The sequence below is a fragment of the Grus americana genome, chromosome 4, assembly GCF_028858705.1.
Source record: "Grus americana isolate bGruAme1 chromosome 4, bGruAme1.mat, whole genome shotgun sequence".
Taxonomy (NCBI): Eukaryota; Metazoa; Chordata; class Aves; order Gruiformes; family Gruidae; genus Grus; species Grus americana.
The window spans coordinates 79,898,237-79,918,509 of record NC_072855.1 but is presented as its reverse complement, the minus strand read 5'-3'; the positions used below and the strand labels follow the sequence as shown (position 1 = coordinate 79,918,509).

The 20,273-nt window shown below is 53.9% G+C and overlaps 2 protein-coding genes and 1 long non-coding RNA gene across 12 annotated transcripts in view; 2 read left to right on the top strand and 1 right to left on the bottom strand.

Annotated features, from left to right (window-relative positions):
* ALPK1 (alpha kinase 1) overlaps positions 1–6,520 on the top strand; it is a 61,274-nt gene extending 54,754 nt beyond the window's left edge. For all 8 annotated transcript variants that reach the window (XM_054823497.1, XM_054823492.1, XM_054823494.1 and 5 more), the window contains one exon: positions 62–6,520. In XM_054823497.1, the coding sequence (XP_054679472.1) occupies positions 62–258 (197 nt within the window). In that variant the 3' untranslated portion in view covers positions 259–6,520. The remainder of the gene's footprint in view (positions 1–61) is intronic.
* A 1,348-nt stretch (positions 6,521–7,868) lies between these two features.
* Positions 7,869–12,010, top strand: LOC129205870 (uncharacterized). 3 transcript variants are annotated; one of them, XR_008576896.1, is made up of 4 exons: positions 7,869–8,054; positions 8,960–9,090; positions 11,124–11,259; positions 11,346–12,010. It is a non-coding gene; the product is annotated as an uncharacterized LOC129205870 (long non-coding RNA). The 3 variants fall into 3 exon arrangements; XR_008576895.1 differs by having other exon boundaries at positions 11,124–12,010; XR_008576897.1 differs by having other exon boundaries at positions 8,960–9,111; positions 11,124–12,010.
* Positions 12,011–12,835: 825 nt separating this feature from the next.
* On the bottom strand, positions 12,836–13,700 carry NEUROG2 (neurogenin 2). The gene has a single exon (XM_054824365.1). The coding sequence runs from the start codon at positions 13,624–13,626 to the stop codon at positions 12,898–12,900; it is 729 nt and encodes a 242-aa protein (XP_054680340.1). The 5' UTR covers positions 13,627–13,700; the 3' UTR covers positions 12,836–12,897.
* Positions 13,701–20,273: the final 6,573 nt, after the last annotated feature.

Genomic DNA, 20,273 nt, shown 5'->3' with positions numbered 1-20,273 from the left:
CTGAGTGCGGTAATACAAAGGCTGTGATGTTCGATACCAAGATCTATCCTTTCTTCCGCAGGTTGGGTGACAGGTAACGGGAAAGGCCTCATCTACCTCACAGACCCCCAGATTCATTCTCTTAATAGCAAAGATGTTTCACGCTCCAACTTTGGGAAGAAAGGAATTTATTACTTCTTTAATAATCAACACGTGGAGTGCAATGACATCTGTCGCTGCCTTTCTTTAACAAGGCCCTCAGTGGAGCTGCCGATGTAGACTCGCGCAAGACGGTCACACAAAGGATGACCCGTAATCTGGACGCTGGTTTATCCTCCGTGCCTTTAGGAGGGAGCGTATTGTTGTTGCGGGAACAGAGCCACCGAGCCGATACCCGTGTGAGTCGAGTCAGTCATTACCTGTGTGACACTGGCATCCAGGCTGGTAATACCGTCTTACCATCTTGTGTACAATCTGAACTTCGTGTTGTTATAGCCATCTGTAAGAATTAACAGAAAAACATAAGAAGAGTGAGAAAAAAGCCTCCCAAATTGAGCTAGAGGTGTGCTACAAGACTGTATAATAAACTTCTAATCCATACAGACCCAGTAAGGGCGGTAGGCGCCATCTGCGCTTTGGAAATGGAATAAGAGATGGAGTGAGCCAGCAGCAGAGAGTTGTAGTTCAACCAACTGTAAAATTTTCAAAAACTTGTATAAATGCTTCAGGGAGCAAATGGCAATGTCTTGGGTTCTTCAAAAATAACAAAGTTCCTTTCAGAGATGTGTATGTGTATCTGCATATGCGACCACACAACATCTCAACATCTAAACTCCTACAGCCAAAGACAAAATTTGTATACCTATACCACGGAGGGGCTTTCTTGACAACTCCGCCCGTGCTGGGAACACACTTGACTATCACACATGCCAACAGCTGCAACTTAGTCCTTTAACTCCACTATTTTAGCAGTATTTTTGTTATGTTTGTGATTGTTACCGAGCGTATGCAGAGAGCCCCTGATTTTGAACACCAGGACTGAACAGCCTGTGGCATGTATGCTGGCCACATGCTTCAGTACTGCCTGCCTGGGTTAGAGGCAGCTGCAGCCTTTTACTTTTTAGGAAACAATCTTTTGTGGGGTTTTTTTATTGTTTGGTGGTGGTTTTTTTTTTTAAACTGAAGCTTGCAATTCATTCATGTGACTTCCTTCACCTACTGCAATTCATGTACTGATAACCAACCTACCTCCAAGGGACCCAACAGAGTTATTCTGTCACAATGAATTTCAGAAGCATATAGAGGAAAGCAATGCCCTCTCAATGTTGTGAATTCTAGCTGAACAGCTGAAATCTTTTTTTTTTTTTTTTTTCAAGCACAGGCTGGTTAGCTAAAAATAGTCAAACCCACTGGCATGGTCAGATAATGTATATATATGCTGTAGAGAAAAAAGCCATGAAAAAGAGGGAATGAGAGCTCCTCACTCACAATGTTCTGCCCCATCAAAGCTGAATTAAGCCAACTGAAGTGTCTGGTTGAAATAAAGAAAACAAAACCAAAACTATTGGCAATATTACTTGAGTTCAGACTGTGCTGAAAGAAGTGTTTTCAAATCGGATATGCTGACTAATGCATTTTGTCCTAAAAAATTCAACTGTCCATTTTACATCTACTGCAGACAGGCTTTTAATGAGTTACCTGGCCAGGATGAGTGGACTTCAACCTTCATTTCCAAGGGGTAATTAACCTGCGAGGGCTTCCAGGAAGATGCTTGTTTCAGCCTCTGTCGCGGAGGCATTGCAGCTTTTGGTTAAAAGCAGAGGGCATATCTTTGCATCTACAGGTTGCGGCTGATTTACTATTCCACAGGAGAAGGAAAGTGATCTTATATTCTTCCAGCACATCTTTCCTGGTGTTACTAGCCTAACTGGCAGGCAGAAAAGTTATTTCTGGGGTAGTTCAAGCAACGGTTATACGTATTCCCCTTAACAGTGCCGCACAGAACTGGAGCTAATGTTTGTTTCTGCCTCTCGAGCCAAAAGAAACTATGATGAGACCTAGATTTTACTCATCCACGACCATGCCAGCACCTCCAGACTATGGCTCTGTGCGCTCCCATGTGTCTTACGAGGTTCTTAGCTTGAAAAATGGTAGGTAGCTTTCCCATTCCATCAGCAGTAAAAAGCTGCCGTCATTTCAGATTCTCCTCTTCTCCTCCCAAGCCCTGATGTCCCACTACCCCTGAGCTCAAAGATGGGGCTCGTTTCTCTGGGGAGATTTTCCTGATGAGAAAGGGAACACGGAGTCAAATGCCCACAAAAAAGATGGGTCCCCAACAGAGAGTAGGCTTTAACAAAACCATCAGCTTTTGTTTCAGCAGCCAGCAGAGATTTTTTTTAGGCTTTTGTTCCTGCTTTTTAGCAATGCTATTGTTTTCTAGGTGATGTTTGTGCCGAGTTGTTTGGAAAGATGCCCTATCGCTGCGCTGACCGATTAGAACTAGGTGTAAAAAGGGAGTAGCAGGAGAAGAAGAGAAAAAAAATTAAATCTCTTTATTATGGTGCATAAACCTTCAGTGTTGGGGAGCTGTGCAGCTGCGCAGGAAGAAAAATGCATTCAAAAATATAATGCTAGTGTGAATAATCCTTTCTCGAATGCTGCTTGCAGACTGCTTCAGCTTTGTCAGGTGAACTTGAACTGGGCCATCAGATTTGCTGCTGTTCCCATTGCACAGTGTCTATCACCCCGGGGCATTCAGCATCTTGACTGTTGTTAAAAGCGAGCAAACAATCCATCATTGAGCCGGGGAGTCACTCGCTCATAGAAAACTAAAATCGGCATGTGACGGTACACTCGGCCCCAGTGTTTCGCAGATTAAAGTGATACATGAAAACTCACGTGTTACTGGGAAGATTAAGTCCGTTATCTTGTTCCGCAGCCAATAAAGGACGCCCTTGTCTACAGCAGTAGGGAAATGCTGGCTTTAACCAAGTGACAACCGCCGCGCGTACGTAGCTCCGTGCTCCGGCAAAAGAGGACGCCGGGCTCTGAAGAGGAAACAAAGCTAGTTAGCGAGATCTCGGGAATTAATAGGCAGCAGAGATGCTGTGTTAAAGCCTCACTGCAGAGGCTTTCCTTTCTCTATAGAGACAATTAAAAGGAAAACAAAACCTCCCGGACAATCTCTGCAGAACAAAGTGTCCTAATACGCTGCCAGCAGCCGGCCCTGCGCTGTCTGCTGCGATAGCACGTGCGGTTTCGAGACCCCTGGAAAGTAATGCCTTTTCCAGCTTATGCCTCTTGTGCAGAGAGGCCACAAAATAGGTATTTAGATATCCTCCCGAATCAATCCATCTGTGGGAAAGGGTAATATTTGGATTTCTCCCAAATATTTGCATTTAGCAGCTGATTTCTTTTGTTGGTTTGTAGCATACTTTTTACCATCTCAGCCAAAGTTACGGCTACTGACCATTAAAAGTTACTATCAAGTATCTGCTTGTCCCGATCCCCGTTAAAACAGACGTAGTTGCGATATTTAACCCTATAGCCTCTACTTGTCTGACTCTTCACAGGCTTGGGCACAAATGCAGGCGCTCTGTCTTCAGCCAGGGCTCGGGTGTTGGAAATCCTGGACTAACGTGCTCTATAACCTCATCGCCTGAAGAACCTGGGCACATACATGGCCCCAAACACATGGAACTTAAAATTATTGGTTTATATTTGTGGTATAAATAGGTGATTATTGGGAGAAATAAATAGTTGACTCTGATGATGGAGCGTTTAATATTTTGGCTGGAAGTTTCATCTTAGAGCTACCGACCAAAAAAGTTGCTGTTCTGCTATTTCCTCTGGTTTCAGAGGAAAGTTTTTTTTGAACCGAGCAAGACTTGGGGAATACTTTTTTTTTTTTTTTTTTTTAAGAAATTCAGTGGTTTCTATTAAGTAACTTACTACCAAGGTTGCTTTTTGGGCTTGATGTATAACATAAGAGCTCAGCATGATCATTAAGAGCCAGTCACCCTGTGGTCTCTACAAAATGAGTGAAACTGTGTTGTGCTGGTACACACAATGAAATATTTTCATTAACTGAAAGGACATAAAGTCTGAAGAAGCATTTTCTCCTCTCAGCTGAAGCAGCCAACTCAAGGACCGGAGTTTACACCCAGTGTAAGTGCTGCAGCAAGTTGGGCACAAAACCGTCCCGCTCTTGACGAGGTGATGACCCACTTTCCTGTCCTTCAGTGAAGATATTTGGATAAAGAAGTTTTTCCCGCTTACCTTTCCGCTGGAATCCAGATGAAAGGCAGCCGTGTTTGTCATGTACCCACGCATAAAAGTAAATCTGATAGCAAGAGGGAACAAGCCCATGCAACCAAATCCTATTAACCACGGGCAGAATGATTTCCTCACTCTTTTACAGATACCGAACGTCACCACGAAGCACTTTGGGGAACTTCTCTTACAAAAGACACCGTGTGAAAGGGAGCCCCTCGGTTACTCCGACGGTACGAGGCCGAGCCAGGCTTGTCTCCGTCCCTCTCTCTCTGAGTCGGCAGCATCCCGGGCTATTAAGGCCAGCGCAGAGCGGGCGCAGGGTGACCCCTCCAGCTGTGAGGCAGCCCCTGCACGCGAGGCACCACATCCCTGCTGCCATAAACCCGGCGTCAGCTGCCCCGAGAACCCAGCTGCTGGATTTAGGCATCGGGTTTTTTTACCAGAAAGAGCTCTTCATGGATATTGAGGGGATAGCTTCACGTGAGCAAGCGCAGAGAGGCAGCGTGCGCCGCCAGATCTCTTCTGCTTGGCAAAACTCAGCGCTAACGCTGAACGCAGCGGCACCAGCCTCCTCGGCCATCTCCTTCCCACTGTATAGCTTGGTAGCAGGGCTGGGATTGCTCTTCCAGGCACAGGACTGGCACCCAGCGTGGGAGTTTCCCAGCTCATCCTGCCCCCCAGCCAGCAGAGCCGTGAGGGGCCCCCACCGATGCTGGGGGAGCCCCCAGGGGAAGGGAAACCAAGCGGAGACAGCTGTGTCCGTAAGCATTGTGCGCGTGTTGGGAAAAGCACGCTATTTACAGGTGGTGTGACGTACTGTTGTAACCACTGCTCCCTCGAAATAACCAGAAACGGGGATATTTGCAGCAAAGTATCGACTGGTAACTGCCACTGTCACCTGCTGCCTTGGAGGGAAGTCCCTGCACCGCTTCCCTGCAGGGAAGCCAGCAGCCTGGGGACAGCCCCGCGGCAGCAGCGTGCCGCTCTCTCCCCTCCCGGGAACGGCACATGCCACCCTCCTCTTTTTTTTTTTTCTTTCCTCTCCCTACTTGGATGAAATCATCTCCCGTGTCCCTCTGCAGAGCGGGAGCAGATGGGGCTGTCGGTCTCCGCAGCCGCCCGCTGCCCCGGCTTGCCTGAGCCCGTGGTGCCTCTCCAACACCCCCCCCCCCCCGCCCAGTCTGCCCACGGCGACCCTCCAAATAGAATTTAATCCCATTCTTTGATCAGAAAACAGCTCTGCCCAGCTATTTTTAAGACAGAGTGAATCTCTCATCAAAAGATACCAAGTTATTAATAATTTGGTTATTCACCAAGGGCCAGCATCCCCCTTCCCCTCTCCATCAAAAGGGTGCAAGGGCAACGCAACCAGCACCCAGGGGTGCCCGCGCACCCCGGCCGATGAAGAGCAGGGTAACCCCGGCGTGCAGCGGATGCTTTTCATCCCTCGATAACGACCAAGCGAAGCCCAAACTGCCGTGCCGGCTACCGGGGCTGCCGTCCCCTCCGAGCAGGCCATCACGTTAATAGAGGTTGATTTGCAAACGGCGTCGCCCCCTCCCCAGTGCCCCCCTTTGCCTGGCTCCCGCTTTTCTGCTCAATGGCACAGATGCTGCTTTGTGCTGCTCAGGACCAAGCAGCTATTAGCAGCAAATCCAGCGAGGGAAATTAATGAAGGCGACTACTAATAAAAGACAGCTCAGGACAGCCATACCAACTTGCTCCAAGCAGTAATTAACTTTTTTTAAAACTCATGAAGGTAAATATGCCATCAGCTTTGGTCCGGTCTCTCCCCTTTTTAATAAAAGGAGGGGGAAGGGAGGCAAGGGAAAGGGGACGGCTGGTGTCGCAGCCGCCCCAGCACCATCCGTATTCCCTCCCCGCACGCTGCCGGCCGCTGAGAAGCGCCGAGCAACCCTCCGTCACAGGCGGCAGTCTGAAGAAGATTCTTTTTTTTTTTCTCCAATCAGTTTTTAAAGGCTTTATTTTAAATCTTAGCATTGTAAGAGTACTACTTCTCTTTAATCAGAAATCTGAATTCGGGATAAGAAGTCCCAGGGATGAGAAGGTTGCCAGAAGTTTGCTGGACCTGCCAAATGTTGCACCAGATCTGAAAGCAAGATATATCCTTAAGTTGAAGGTATCAGTGAGCTCGTCAGAGCAAAAAAGTCTGTCTTAGACTTTACGATGCTAGATTTGGCCCCATAGTAAGGCAACAACCGTCACCAGCTTAAAAAAAAAAAAAATCCCACCACGATTACTGTTCGTGCAAGTGGTCTGCAGTGCTGCGATTACTATATAAAAGATGGGCACTTGAGATTTTTTGCCCATACGGTGTGGGAATCGTGGCTGCCTGGGCCAAATCCACATGTTATTAAGGCAAAATGTTGTGAAGTCCAAGCCCTTACAGGATTTGGTGTGTGTGATTCCCCCCCCAGGAGATAAATTGCGACCTCCCTGTCCCTACGCCTCTGCAAAGCCCCTCAAAGTCTCTGGTGGCTCTTTACCCTTCGTGTGACCCCGGGGTTCCCAAAATCATGAATTACCGGTTTAAATTCGCTCAGAGGCACGCTTTATCCCAAACACTAGCCTGCAGGAGCAAACCCTGTGCTCGCAGCTCGGGCAGCTCATGCTTTTTGGTTTCCCTGCTGGCGCTGATGCCGTGAGCTGGGGCGAAGCCACCCCTTTCCACCACCGACCAGCCGGGACGTGCCCGAGCCCCTTGCTGCTGAGGCTGGCTTTCCCACCAAGCTTTCCAGCCTGCCTCAGAAACCACCGGCTTAGTTTCACGTCACTGTTAGCCTTGCTCCTGGCTCGCTTTTATTCCTTCACGCAGAGTTTATCTGATTACTTCGGCCGAGGGAAACAGACGGCCTGTTGACATCCTCAGTGAATGCTCAGACCGTCCTCCCCGGGCAGAGAGCAGCTTCGCTGCTGCCAGGAAAAGCAGCGCCCCGATTTCTGCTGCAAAGCTGGGGGTCCGGGGACCGGGGGGTCCAGGGATTCCCATTGTCTAGGAGGGCTGGGACCTGGGATCTGGTTCTGGTCCTTTCCCTAAACCCAATTGGGATGAGCGCTTTGCCGGGCTCCCACGGCAGCCGAGTCACTCGAGGCTGAGGTTGGGACTGTGTGAGACTGATGCGCTACAATGCCGGGAGCACCGGCATCCCCGGCCAGGCTCGCTCCCACCCCCCAGGTCCTTCCTGGCCCCCTGTGTACACCAGCCATGGCCGTGCCCCTCTCCGCCACCCCCTGACTCGCATCGCTTCTCCTGCCACCCATGCCTTCCGGGGCCGGAGGACACGTGCTGTGTCACGTACCGCGAGAGCATCGCAGGGAGAGTAAGCCAGGCACAAAACCAGACATCCCCTGGCCACCTGCAGCATCCCCCCTGCCCCGGCAGGATGGCCAGCATCCCCCTCCCTGGGGGGTTCCCGGACCCCCAGGACCTCCCCTCGCCCCATGGCCAGAGCAGCGGCTGCCGCTCGTGGCTCGCGCCCCCGGGGCATTGTGCCCCTCCTTGACACGTATCCTCGCTGCCAGCTCCCCAAGGCACCAAACCCCCCCCCGGAAAAATCCCCCTCCTCTCCTTCTTGTTCTCCCTGCATCAGGGTTGTGCGAGGTGGCTGCGGACACGGGACCTGCAGATGAGAAAAAAAACCAAACCCAGAGAGGACGAGTGTGAGCGAGAGGACCTTCGGAGGGTGGAGGAGCTCGGCGGCGATGAGAACTGAGGTGGTGATGGCCTTTTCCCCAGCAGCTGCTCGGAAACACTTCTAAAATATCACAAAAATGAAAAGGTGATTTTTTTTATTGTTTGTTTTGAGAGATCAGCTTAAAAGCTCTCGGTGTATTCAATGGCGTTAATTCAATTCAGTGAGAAGAGACTAGACATTCCGATCTGAGGATCATGAGCTCAAAATTTGAGGACTAGTCCCCCTTTGTAAAAAGCAAGCAAATGAAGCCAGCGAAAGGCTGAGTCCCCAAGGAGAAAGTAGTGAAATGTAAAAAAAACAAACCCCAGAACCCAGCCCATGGGGAAAGCCAGCGCCTGAGGGAATGCACGCCCCATGGACCATCCCCAGCAAGCTTGCCTTGTCTGTAGTGGAAATGAGAGATTTGGGGGGGACTTAGGGACGGAGTGGGGACAGGGGACGGAGAGGGGACAGGGGACAGGCACTGCCAGGCTGGAGACCGCCAGCCAAACGCCTGTCCCAAGCAACACGGAGATTGCGTGGGATCTTGCTTTTCATCTGCAGAGAAACATACGCCCTTTCATACACACAGACGGGTTTTACAAATATTTTGGGACGGGCTCTCATTACGTTTCCTGAAGTTGCGTACATATTTTCGTATGGAAATAAGAAAAGATGCAACTGTTTAATATCCCAGGTGATTGGTCCTTTCAATTAAAACAACGTTATGCGATAACTAATGTATCCAGTGTTAAAAAAACCAGGCAGTGTGTCCTTAATTACTTAATGTCCTACACATTTCAATAACAAAGCCATTAGGGTGCACCATAGGATGCTCCACAGCAGGTGAACCCTCATCTACTTGTTTCCATGCATAATGGCTTTACTTTTGCACCGTCATGAGCCCCACATATCACTGGGACAATAAAATCATTTAGTCAATAAAACCTGAGGCACCTGAATAAAGCTTTAGGAAATTTGGTTTTGGTTTTGTTTTTTTTTTTTTTCAGCTAGACCCTTCATGCTGCGCCTCACTGTCTTCAGATTTACCTAGAAAGCTACCGAAGTTGAATTTTCAGTCCTTCCACGTCTTCTACCTTCGTTTTGAATCTCGGCGAGCATCCAGGGGCTCAGCAGCGAGGTACCCAGCCCGAAAGGCCAGGTCTCTGCCTTGGCTCGTAGGTGTTCATTCGCCTAGGAGGGAGGGCGAAAGCTGCGCTTAAAATCCGCCGGCCAGATGAAGGCTGGGTCGGGAAACGCTCTTTTTAATTATGGCGATACGTTGAAAGATTTATGTCTGACATGAAAGCAAGCCAGCGCGAGCCCTTGGGGTGCGGCTGCTGTCACACCGGCACTAGTTTGGCTTCTCGTCGCTATTCTTATGCCAAGGAGGGCTGTAAAACCCCTCGGGGGCCATAGAGCTGCCCCTCCAGCTCTGACGGCGCGGAGAAGCTTTTATGCCAAAATACAATACACAGAAGGATCATAAACACATTTTTTTATGGCAAGGTGCTGCCATGGAAACCACCCCCTGGTTTTCCACTTCATCCGAAGAGGTGGTTTTCCATCCTGCATCCCTCGTTCCACTTCCAGGTTCGCTGTAATTGTTTCTGGAGCCGCAGGCTGATTTCCTGATGCTCTGGGGAGCCACAGCTCCGTTCGGGGCTGGGACCTCCCATCATCAGTCTTCTGAGGGAAAAGAGGGAACTAAAAGACAAAAAGGAAAGAGGGAGATAAACTGTTTCAAGTTCAAAGGGAAGAAACAGGGAAATAAACTCGTCCGGCCGCATTTGAAAGAAAAATCGGGACGTGGGTGAATGGGTTAGGTAACAAGTCCAGCCTCCCTGGCGCATCCTTTGCTGTCCTGCCTCCCTCTCCCCACCTGCCCCTGCTCGGTCCCATCTCCTTCAAGGGCATCTCCAGCCGAGCCCAGCCGTGCCGGCAGCCCTGCCCGGGGACCAGGGAAGGTTTGACTCCCGTGGTTCCCACCCCAAACCCCGCAGAAAAACCCTCTCCTGACCTCCCGCCTCCATCCTCCCACGCTACGTATGCTTTTTCCCACGGTGGTTCCCGTTGCCGGTGGCCCCAGCGGGACGGGGGATGCTCCTGCTAACAGCACCTGTACCTGGGACGGAAGGAAATACGGGGAAGAGACATCCCTCCCGCTCCCGCACGGCTCGCCATGGAGAGAGGGGACACACATCTCATCCATCCCGGCCTTTTGAAGAGCCGAAAGGCACCTACTCCCTCCAGCGCTTCTTAAAAGCGGGAGAGAAACCGAGAAGGACAATGAGACCCGACCAGAAAAGACGGAGAGGGCGAGCGAGGCGCTAGCCTTCTTTTTGGCATTCCTGGAGTTTAATCATTAAAAGGGGTCGTTAAAAGAGAGCGAGAGTGAAAAACCCGCTCCCGACGGGCTGCCCCACACACTGCCAGCGGATTGAAAGGCTCCCTCTTGTTTTGTTCCTTCTGGCCCGTGGCAGATTTGGGGGGACACAGCTTCATCTTGCTGGCCACATCAAAGCAGTGATTATGCAAATGCGCCCACTTTTTTTTTTAAGGAATTATTTATCACACAATAACCCCCCTGCCAGGGGGGGAAACAATAGATCAGGCTAGATCGCGCTGCTCGCCCGAGGCTGCGGGGCCGGGGTGTGAACCCCCGCACGTTTTATTGGCCTAACCTAATTTCACTAATTCTCTTTTCACACGTTTTGGGTTTGTTTTTTTTTTTTTCTCTCCCCCCTGCTCGCCCTTTCGAGGATGTCGCTCCGAGGGCCGGGTTTCACGCTCCCCGGATCCGGGTGGGGGCGGGTAGCGGGCTGGATTCATGTGCCGTGCATTTTATTTAATTAGTACATTCAAGCGCCTCTGCTGGTTTTTAGTGATTTCCAGGTGTTTGTACCCAGAAGTCACGAAGTGCTGCCGGGGGATGATGGAAAGGCTTCGGTGGCCTCCAGCGTCCCCCCCCCCCTCCGTGGTGACGTCCCTGGCCGTGTGCTGTCGGTAGCCACGCTGTGCACGGTCCCTTGCGACAGCCGAGGGGTGCTCCGAGCCGTTGACCCGAGCCCCCTGGACCTGCCTGTGACTTGGGTTTCATCTGTCTCTCAGAGAGACAGAGAAAGGAAATTTTTCATTTTTAAACCCATGCGTTTTATTTTTTTTTTTCCTCAGTAACATTTATTTCCTACGGCCTTCTCTGCGAAACCCAGGAGCCATCAGCCCGAAGAAGTGCGATAAACAGTTTACCCATCCGTCACGCGTTTGCTGCGTGGCGTCTTCTGTACCGAGAGGAAAACGTAAATGATCAGTAAGCTTCCACCAAACTTACATATATATTTCATTTTTTTCTATACTGTGCTTAATGCTCTTTTTCCCTCGTGACGTTATCATCAGCCACACAAGGAACCCAAGACCAGAAATGAAACGCCACGAGGGGAGGCTGAGGCCGAGTCGTGCGCGTGTTTCTGATGGTGCCTGTCCCCTCCGGAACCAGTCTGGGGCTTTGCTTGGCTGGAAATAGAAGAGATTTGTCTCGTTTTGGATCCACTTGTCCCCAAACACCTTTTCACCCAAAGAGTGTCCCCCCCCAGCCCCACCCTGGGGCTAAGCTGACATCCCCAAGAGTTTAATCCTGTTCTTATGCGGCAGAAAAAAAAGGGGGTTTCTTTTAAAAAGCAAGAGGAAATTCTGGAAATTAAAACGTCCATGAGCCTCCCGAAGGCTCTGCCAGCGCGGGTGTCTCTGACCGCCGCAGGCACACCCGCACACGAAGCTGTTGCCCGTGTACCCGCTTTGTCACCGTAAGGCCCCACGAGCGCAGGCAGCTCCCACCGGCCCCCCCAGTCCCGTAATTCCCGGTAAATGGCACGGAAACCAGAAAAAGCAACAACCCCAAAGTTACGAAAATTAGATATTTTTATTTATATTTCATCACAAGAACAATCCCTTTGCTCTTCAGCTGTAAATACATACTAGAATAGACTCTGTAAATTATACAAAAAAATACATATTTTCCATGAAATCTTTCTTTATAATAAATAAATGTGAACACGTGTGTGGCTGATCGCTGTAATGTTCCGTGTCTGTTTAGGTTTTCAGTCTGTTGATTTATTTTTAATCTTCTGAAAGAAGGGGGGAGTTCCTCGTCCCCTAAAGGTCGAAATAAATAATGCATGAAGAGGTCCTCCCTCCCCATTTCTCCCCCCCCCCCCCTTTTCCTCTACATTTTTTCCTTTTGATAGAGAGTTCAGCCTAAATTTCCACGCTTGCATTCAGCCCTCACAAAGCCTACAAATTATACAATGACTTCTAACCTGGACCCCTAACAAAACAATTTACTTTTTTTTTCTTTTTGTTTTCTTTCTTTTCTTCTTTTTTTCTCTTTTCTTTCTTTCTTTTCTTTTTCTTTCTTTTTCTTTCTTTCTTTTTCTTTCTTTCTTTCTTTCTTTTCTTTTCTTCTTTTCTTTTCTTTTCTTTTCTTTTCTTTTCTTTTCTTTTCTTTTCTTTTCTTTTCTTTTCTTTTCTTTTCTTTTCTTTTCTTTTCTTTTCTTTTTTCTTTTCTTTTTTCTTTTCTTTTTTCTTTTCTTTCTTTCCTTTCTTTCCTTTTCTTTCTTTCCTTTTCTTTCTTTCCTTTTCTTTCTTTTCTTTCTCTCTCTCTCTTTCTCTCTTTCTCTCTTTCTCCCCCCCCAATAAATCATAAGGGACAGATGGCGAAAGGGGGAGCGGCGGGGGGGGACACACAAAAGCCCCGGTGACAGATCTGGGAAACCGGACAAAGTGCACATCGGAGAGAGAGCAGACAGAAAGTTTGGTTCGGCAGGTGACATTCCCACAGCCCGCCCTGGGAAGCGGCCAGATGCCGCCGGCCCGGGGAGGGAGAGGAGAGGCGGGGAGGAGGGGGTGGCGGTGTGGGGGTGTGTGTGAACCCCGGGACCCCCGCACCGGGCTAGAGGCAGCGGCGGGGCTGGAGCGGCGGCGGCGGCGGCGGGACGAAGCGTCCCGGTGGGACCGGCCAGTGCTCGGCGTCCGAGGCGGAGCCGGCGGGGCTGGCGGGAGATAAAGTGCAGGCGTAGGGCGAGGCGGAGGGCGCGGGGCTGGCGGAGCCGCCGCTCCAGGAGGAGGCGGGCGAGGGGCTGCCCTCGGCGGTGCCCCCCGCCATGCTCCCCCCGACCGCCGGCCCCGCCGCCGCCTCGGGACCGAGCCGCGCCGCCCCGGCCAGCCGCAGGGTCTCGGTGAGAGCCCAGATGTAGTTGTGAGCGAAGCGAAGCGTCTCGATCTTGGTAAGTTTGGCGTCCTCGGGGAAGGTGGGCAGCACGTCGCGGAGGGCGTCCAGCGCCGCGTTCAGGTTGTGCATACGGTTGCGCTCCCGGTTGTTGGCCTTCAGCCTCCGGCTCCGCTTGATTCTCTGCGCCGTCTCCGCCGTCCGAGCCGTCCGCGGGGCACCGCGGCTCCGTCCCGGCCGCCGTTTCCCCTCCAGCCGCCTCAGCCCCCGGGCGCCCGGCGCCTCCACGGGTGGCTCCGGCGAGGCGGCCCGCAGCTCCTCCTCCTCCTCCTCCTCCTCCTCCTCCTCCTCGGCGCTGGACGGCAGCGAGGGCGAGGGGGCGGGCGAGACCAGGCCCAGCAGCAGCAGCTCCTCCTCGGCCGGCGGCGCCAGGCCCTCCGCCTTCACCAGCATCCTGCGGGGCGGCGGGACGGGACGCGGGGACGCGGGACCCGACGGCCGAGCCGGGATGACGGTTGGGCGGCACGAGCCGGTTTAACGGTTCGGCGGTTTGACGGGGCGGGCGAGAGGGGAGGAGGGGGTGGGGGGTGGGGGTGGGGGACAGCGCGGGAAGGAGGGGGGGGGGTCGGGGGGGGGTGTGGCACGCGCCCCGGGGCGGCGGCGGCGGAGCTGCCCGGGGCCCGTCGGCTGCGTGTCTGGCACACGACCCTCCTTAACACCCCTTATATACCCCGCGGGGAACAATCAAACCTACCCCCGGGGCCCCCGACCGCCCCTCCCGCGCCTCCCGCTTTTCTTTTCAGGGTCCGCCGCCCCCCCCCCCCCCCCGGGGCCGGGGCCGCCGCCGCCGCCATTGGTGCCTCGCGCTCGGCTGGAGCGTGCCGCTAATTTATTAATGAATGGGGGGGGGGGGGGAAGGGAGGAGGGAAGGGAGGGGGGGGGGTCCGCGCGGCGCGCGCGAGGGGGGTCGCGAGGCGCAGCTGGCCAATCAGGGCGCCCCGCGCGCCACGCGCGCCGGGGCCGGTTCCCTTTCAGGCGTTCGTCAACGGGCGGCGGCGGCCGCGACAGCCCCCGCACCCCCCCGGCCCCATCAGCCGCTTCCCGGGGTGGGGTTGGCTTTTGAGGGGGTTGGGGTTCCCCTTCGCTGAACCCCCCCGTCCCCCGTCCCCCGGGGCGGGCCCGTCGATGGAAGGAGGCGTTCTGCCGCGAGCGCACCCGGGGCGAGGCCGAGGTGGGTGCTGAGGGGAGACCCCGGGGGGGCAGAGCGGTGCGGAGAGAGGGGCCTTAGTAAGGGCACACAGTTAACGCACAGCTTGGGGGGGACACGCACACCCCGAGTCTGTCGGGATTGCGGGCTCCCCTGGAGGCAGTGTGCCCCCCCATCCCCAGGGATGCATCTGCTCCCCAAGGCTGGGTGCTGGGGTGCTGAGGTGCTGGGGTGCTGAGGTGCTGAGGAGCTGAGGTGCTGAGGTGCTGAGATGCTGAGGTGCTGGGGTGCTGAGGAGCTGGGGTGCTGGGGTGCTGAGGAGCTGAGGTGCTGGGGTGCTGAGGAGCTGGGGTGCTGAGGTGCTGGGGTGCTGGGGTGCTGAGGCACAGTCAGTCCACCGGTGCCTGGGCCCGGCGTCGCCTTTCCCCTCCATTTGCGGGAGGTTTTGCAAAGGGCAGAGCTCTGCGCCTCCGCCATCTGCGTTGTGGCGGTGAGGAAAGCCGCCGTCCTGGCTGCCATCCTGCCTCACTGCTGTCAAATACAACTCTGGGACACAGCATAGGCTCAGAAACACTTTAAAAAAAAAAAAAAAAATCCCCACAACTTGTCAATCCACCAGGAAAGCCTTCCCCCCCTCCCCTCCCCGCTTCTCTTCCAGACCACCCTCTGGGGCAGAAAGCCCGAATGAATGGCTGGGCCTGGCAACATGCCCCCGGGGTCAGCAGGCTGGCTCCGCGCGACGGACCCACGGGAAGGGATGACAGTGGGGAAGGGATGACGGTGGGGACGTACAACACCAAAACTGTAGCACGGCGGCGGCCCCACGCAGAAACTTTGTCGCTGAGGTGCTCTGGGGGAGTTGGGTTTTGAAACAGAGTTTTATTTGCAACTGGTGGGAAAAGCCCAAAATAGATGAAAGAGCTAAACCTCGGCGAACCTCTCGCCCGGCACACCGCAAACGCGCCCACGGGTCAGTCCCTCGCTCTTGCTGCCCGACGAGTTCGTGGCGTTTGGTGCACTCGAGTGTCGGCTTTCGGTCCGGCTCCGCGTCCTCCCCTCTGCGTTCCCAGCCAGTCCGGCCTCCGAGACCCGTCGTTACCCTCTCGCTCCGATGTGGCCGATCTATTACTAAATCTCTGCGACTCTACCAGGAGACGTTAACGCTCCCCTCGCCTCCGTTTGAAAAACGGGAATTCCGTAGGTCCCCTTGGCATCCCGGGAGAGCGACGCAAAGGGACCTTCTTTCTTTGTCAGCACCTTAAGTCGGCCCAGATGCCGGCTGCATAACCCATCGGGTGCCTTTTCGGGGTTCAGCCCGATTCCTGCTGCCGGCTCCCCCCTCACTGTGATGCAGAGCTTTTCTCTGCAGAGTTGAGCGCGGGGCGACTGAGGACGAGTCGGCGACCGAGTCCTCGCGACCCTCCCGATGCGACGGGTCCGAGAGGCGCTTGTGTGGTCTGCGGCCGGTCCCGGCAGAGCGAGGGCCGAGCGGCTCCGCCGAGAGCGGCGGGGAGAGGGGGCGGCGGGGGGGAACGGGGGAACGCTGCCGCTGCCCACTGCCTGAACTGTCCTCCAAGGGTCAAACTGTTCAACTTCAGCCCCTTTGCCAGACTCAATCCTACTTTAGGGGAACAAAAGCCCAAAGTAGGCGACGATCAAGAAATGGGAGCACAATGATTTAAGCTTATCACACAGCCTAGAAATAAAGGACACTGAGCTTGTGTGCGGGAGAGGGGGAGACCTTCAGAAGGGCTTTGTTTGCTCTAAGAAGATTGAACTCTGAGGCGACCCGATAGCCCTAAAAGTTTAGGGTCTGTGTTGCCGAGAGACCTTTGCATACAGCCCGTCCACACTTCGACCTCACAAGTTGTGAGCCAGCATTAATGGCTCGCCTGCCCCAGGTGAATGGGGGTGCCATGCCCCCCCCTCTCTGTGGGGTAAAGGGGGGAACCGAGCCCTCCCAGCTCTGCCTCCCTCACCCCCGCCGGGCCCGAGGTCCCCCATGGGTCTCCTGAGGGTTTGGGGGGCCGGGGCTGCGGTCCTGGGGTGCCCAGCCCTACCGTAGCACCCACAGACCCCGAGAGCGGGATGGTTCTGCCCTGGAACCGGGAGTACCGGGACGCTCTGTGCAGGGGAGAACTCAGGGGCTGCTGCGGTGTGTACCCCCCAGTCAGGTCCTTCCCGACCCCCCCCATGCACGCTGCGGCAAAAAGTGCTGCAGGGAGGGACGGGGACTACTACACCCCCCCCGGACTGCCAAGCCACACTAAGAAGTTTGGGGTTCCGTTTGGAATGGAGGCAGGGAGGGGTCCCCCCCCCTGTCAGGGCGCTGCCCCGGCATCTTTGCCTGGCCCCCCCATCCCGGGTGGACGAGCCCCTCGTCGGGGGCCGATTGTTCCCGGCAGATTTGCATGGCAGGTGCAGGCCTGCGGAGCGATTTTGCCGTCCCGAGCCCCGCCTGGACACCCCCCCACCCCCCCCCGAGAGGGTTTGCCTCCCCCCCCTTGTGAAAAAAAAGGCCGCCGGTGCCTTCCTTTCCCATGAAGAAGAGAAGAAGCTTGAGGATGGCGTGAACACGCTTCAGTTTTCTTATTCTTTTCTATAGATGTGGGGAAAAGAACAGCCGATTGTGTGAAAAACCCGGTGCCTGCAAAAAGGGACATTGGCCATCCAGGCGAAGGTGCGCGAGGGAGAGCACTAATCGCTGAACCAGGAGACAAATACGATTACCAGCTCCGAGCCTTGAGTCAGAAAGTCTCATAGACTTTAAGATGTTAATCCCCAACATAATCCTTCCTTTGGCGTGTAGGAATAGTGCAGCCACAAGAGTTGTTTTGTTATTTATATTGGCGTTTAATAAAACTCAGCCAGTGGTGAATGGGCTGCCCACTCTCCAATGGTAATTAATTCCCTATTTCAGTGACCCAATTGTGCTGGGATAGAGCAGTGGGACAGTCCCACTGCCCCAACCCGCCTTTGTGCAGCTACACGGCTCTCGTGCTTCAACAGCTATGGAAACTCATTCTTTTGATGTCATTCAATGAGTTTTCCTTGGGCATCTTCTAAACTTCAAGGACCCTTTTCTTTCTCGAACGCCTGAAAAGCAGGACTAGCTTGACCACCTCTGTAGAATTTAATGATTTGGTGAAAGGGCCTTTTTGGGGGTTTGTGTAAGGAAAGAGAGAAAGAAAATTTGGCAGGCTGCTATCAAACAGGGGGCTATCCAAACTCGAGCGCGCCGAACTCATTCAGCTCCTAATTTATACAGGTCTTAAAAGCCCCTCTTCCTTACTCAAAATACTTTGGGGTTTCTCTTAGCCATTTCTAGAAGGGATTTGCTGGTAAGCAGATACTCTTGTTTTGCACACGCCGCAAATTCAAACTGGGCTGCGAATGGGTGTGAACAAATCACGTTTTAAGAAGGCGTTTCCTTCCACCAATGGGAAAAAATAACAAGATCTCCGGAATCAGTTGTGTTATTGTTAAAAAGCGCGTCCGGGACTTTATCTTTTGGCTCTTCGGCAGAGCGGTAGCGGTGAAGTGGCCGCAGGAGGAGTGTGTGAAACGGAACACGTGAAGAACATGTAGCAACCCTGCAAAGCCGCCCCGGTACAGGCAGCCTCTTCTATGTCTTTATACACACTTACAAAAAAAAAAAAAAAAAGGAAAAAAAAGGAAAAAAAAAACCCCTTCGCAAGTCACAAACAATTCAGGATTCAACTAAGAAAACACAGAGTGAACCATATGGCCGGGTTGGCTGCATTTTCCCCCAGACAAAGAAGGGATTGAGAGTTGAAGGAAAGGAGAAAAAAACCAACTTTCCGGCTGATGAAGCTGTTGTCTGGAGGCAATGATCCCAAATCTCAAGGCTTTATTCCAGGCTCCGACTGAGACGTGATATGTCATATGATTAGCATCTTTCATATTTACAAGAGTAGTACGGGCTGCCAGTCTTTAGAGAAAGGCGAGAGAAAGAAGGGGCATATGCTGAAATGGATTTAGCATTTGAAAGAGAGAAAAGAGAGCGGATAAATACACTTAAACGAGGATTTAGTTTTACTCCCGTTGAGTTCTAATGGGTTGTTGATTGAGATTTTAGGGAGCTGTAACAGAGGTGTCAGCAGTAATTTAAAGGCGCTATTCAACCCTCCGCTGCTCCTTCTTTTTCCCCGCTCCGCTTCTACCCGCCTCTCGCCGCTCTCCGCGCCCAGGGCGAGGACCGGTGCGGGATGCTGCTGCCCGGGGCCGGGCTACCGGGGTCCCTCCCGGGGCCGGGTCCCGCCCGGTGCGGGGGTCCCTCCCGGTGCCCGGTCCCTGGTCCCTCCCGATCTCTGGTCTCTCCTGATGCCCGGTCCCTCCCGGTGCCGGGTCCCTGCCGGTACGGGGGTCCCGCCCAGGGCCTGATCTCTCCCGGTCCTGGGTCCCCTCCTGATGCCCGGTCCCTCCCGGTGCGGGGGTCCCTCCCGGTCCCCGGTGCCCCCCGGTGTCCCCCCCCCCCGGTGCCCCCCGGTCCCCCCCCCGCGCTGCTCCCCGGTGCCCCCCGGTTCCTCCGCGGGCTCCGCCGGGCGGGTGGCGCCACCTGGCGGCGGGTCGGGTGTGGGGGGAGCCGTGCGGCCCCGGGCGGGTGCGAGTCCCCTGGCGATGTCAGCACGGCCCGGTCTCGGGGTGTTTTGTACCTGTCAGCAGGGACACCCTCCACCAGCCCAGGGTGCCCAAAGCCCCATCCAACCTGGCCTTGAACACTGCCAGGGAGCCAGGGGCAGCCACAGCTTCTCTGGGCAACCTGTGCCAGGGCCTCACCACCCTCACAGGGAAGGATTTCTGCCTCACATCCCATCGCCATCTCCCCTCCTGCAGCTTCAGGCCATTCCCCTCGTCCTGTCACTCCCTGCCTTTGTCACCAGCCCCTCTCCAGCTTTCCTGGAGCCCCTGCAGGGACTGGAAGGGGCTCTAAGGTCTCCCTGCAGCCTTCTCTTCTCCAGGCTGAACAACCCCAACTCTCTCAGCCTGAGGTCTCCAGAGCAGAGGTGCTCCAGCCCTCAGATCATCTTCATGGCCTCCTCTGGACTCGCTCCAACAGCTCCATGTCCTCCTTGTACAGCACTGCAGGGGGGTCTCACGACAGCAGAGCAGAGGGGCAGAATCCCCTCCCTGGACCTGCTGGTCACGCTGCTGCTGCTGCAGCCCAGGACACGGTTGACTTTGTTTTTTTAATGGTTGAAACTACAGGCATAAAGCAAGAGGCTCTGTTTCTCAAAGGCAGCCTCTGCAAAAGCACCAGGACAACAGTCTGACAGAACCATCTTGGACTGACAGCTGAGGATGCAGAGAGGGTTCAGGCGGGTACTCAACTCCATTTTGCCTGTTTGCAGTGGGGTGATTTAGGGTTTCTACACAGATAATAGGTATGAGATTAATGCAGAGAAACTGATACACACAGTCCTCTTGTTCCTACGGGTGATGGTTTTTGTGCCGGTCGGTGGGACTTGCTGTCCAGCGTGAGCTGTGACTTCACAGGGACAGGGACGCTGGGTTCCAGCTGGTTGCGAAGGGTAAATCCACGCTGCGGCAGGCACGTTGTGCCAGAACCGTGGCCTTTCTGCCCAACAGCAAGGTGGCATCCGTTTATGGCTGGAAAAACACACTTGCGTGACACAGGCATAAACTCTGTTTTTATTTGAGATGGGTACCGATGAATGCGTAGCAAACAACTGCCCTCTAGGATCAAAACCTTAACCCATCCAGAATCCGCTGATTCTCCTGCAGGAGATTCCCGGTCCGATTCACCGACCCCTCCAGTCCCGACCCCCACACCTTCACTTACGTATTAAGAACCGCCCAGTAGCTGTCTTAAAATGCGCTTTTCCTCTTTCTTCCCTACTTCGTCCTGAGC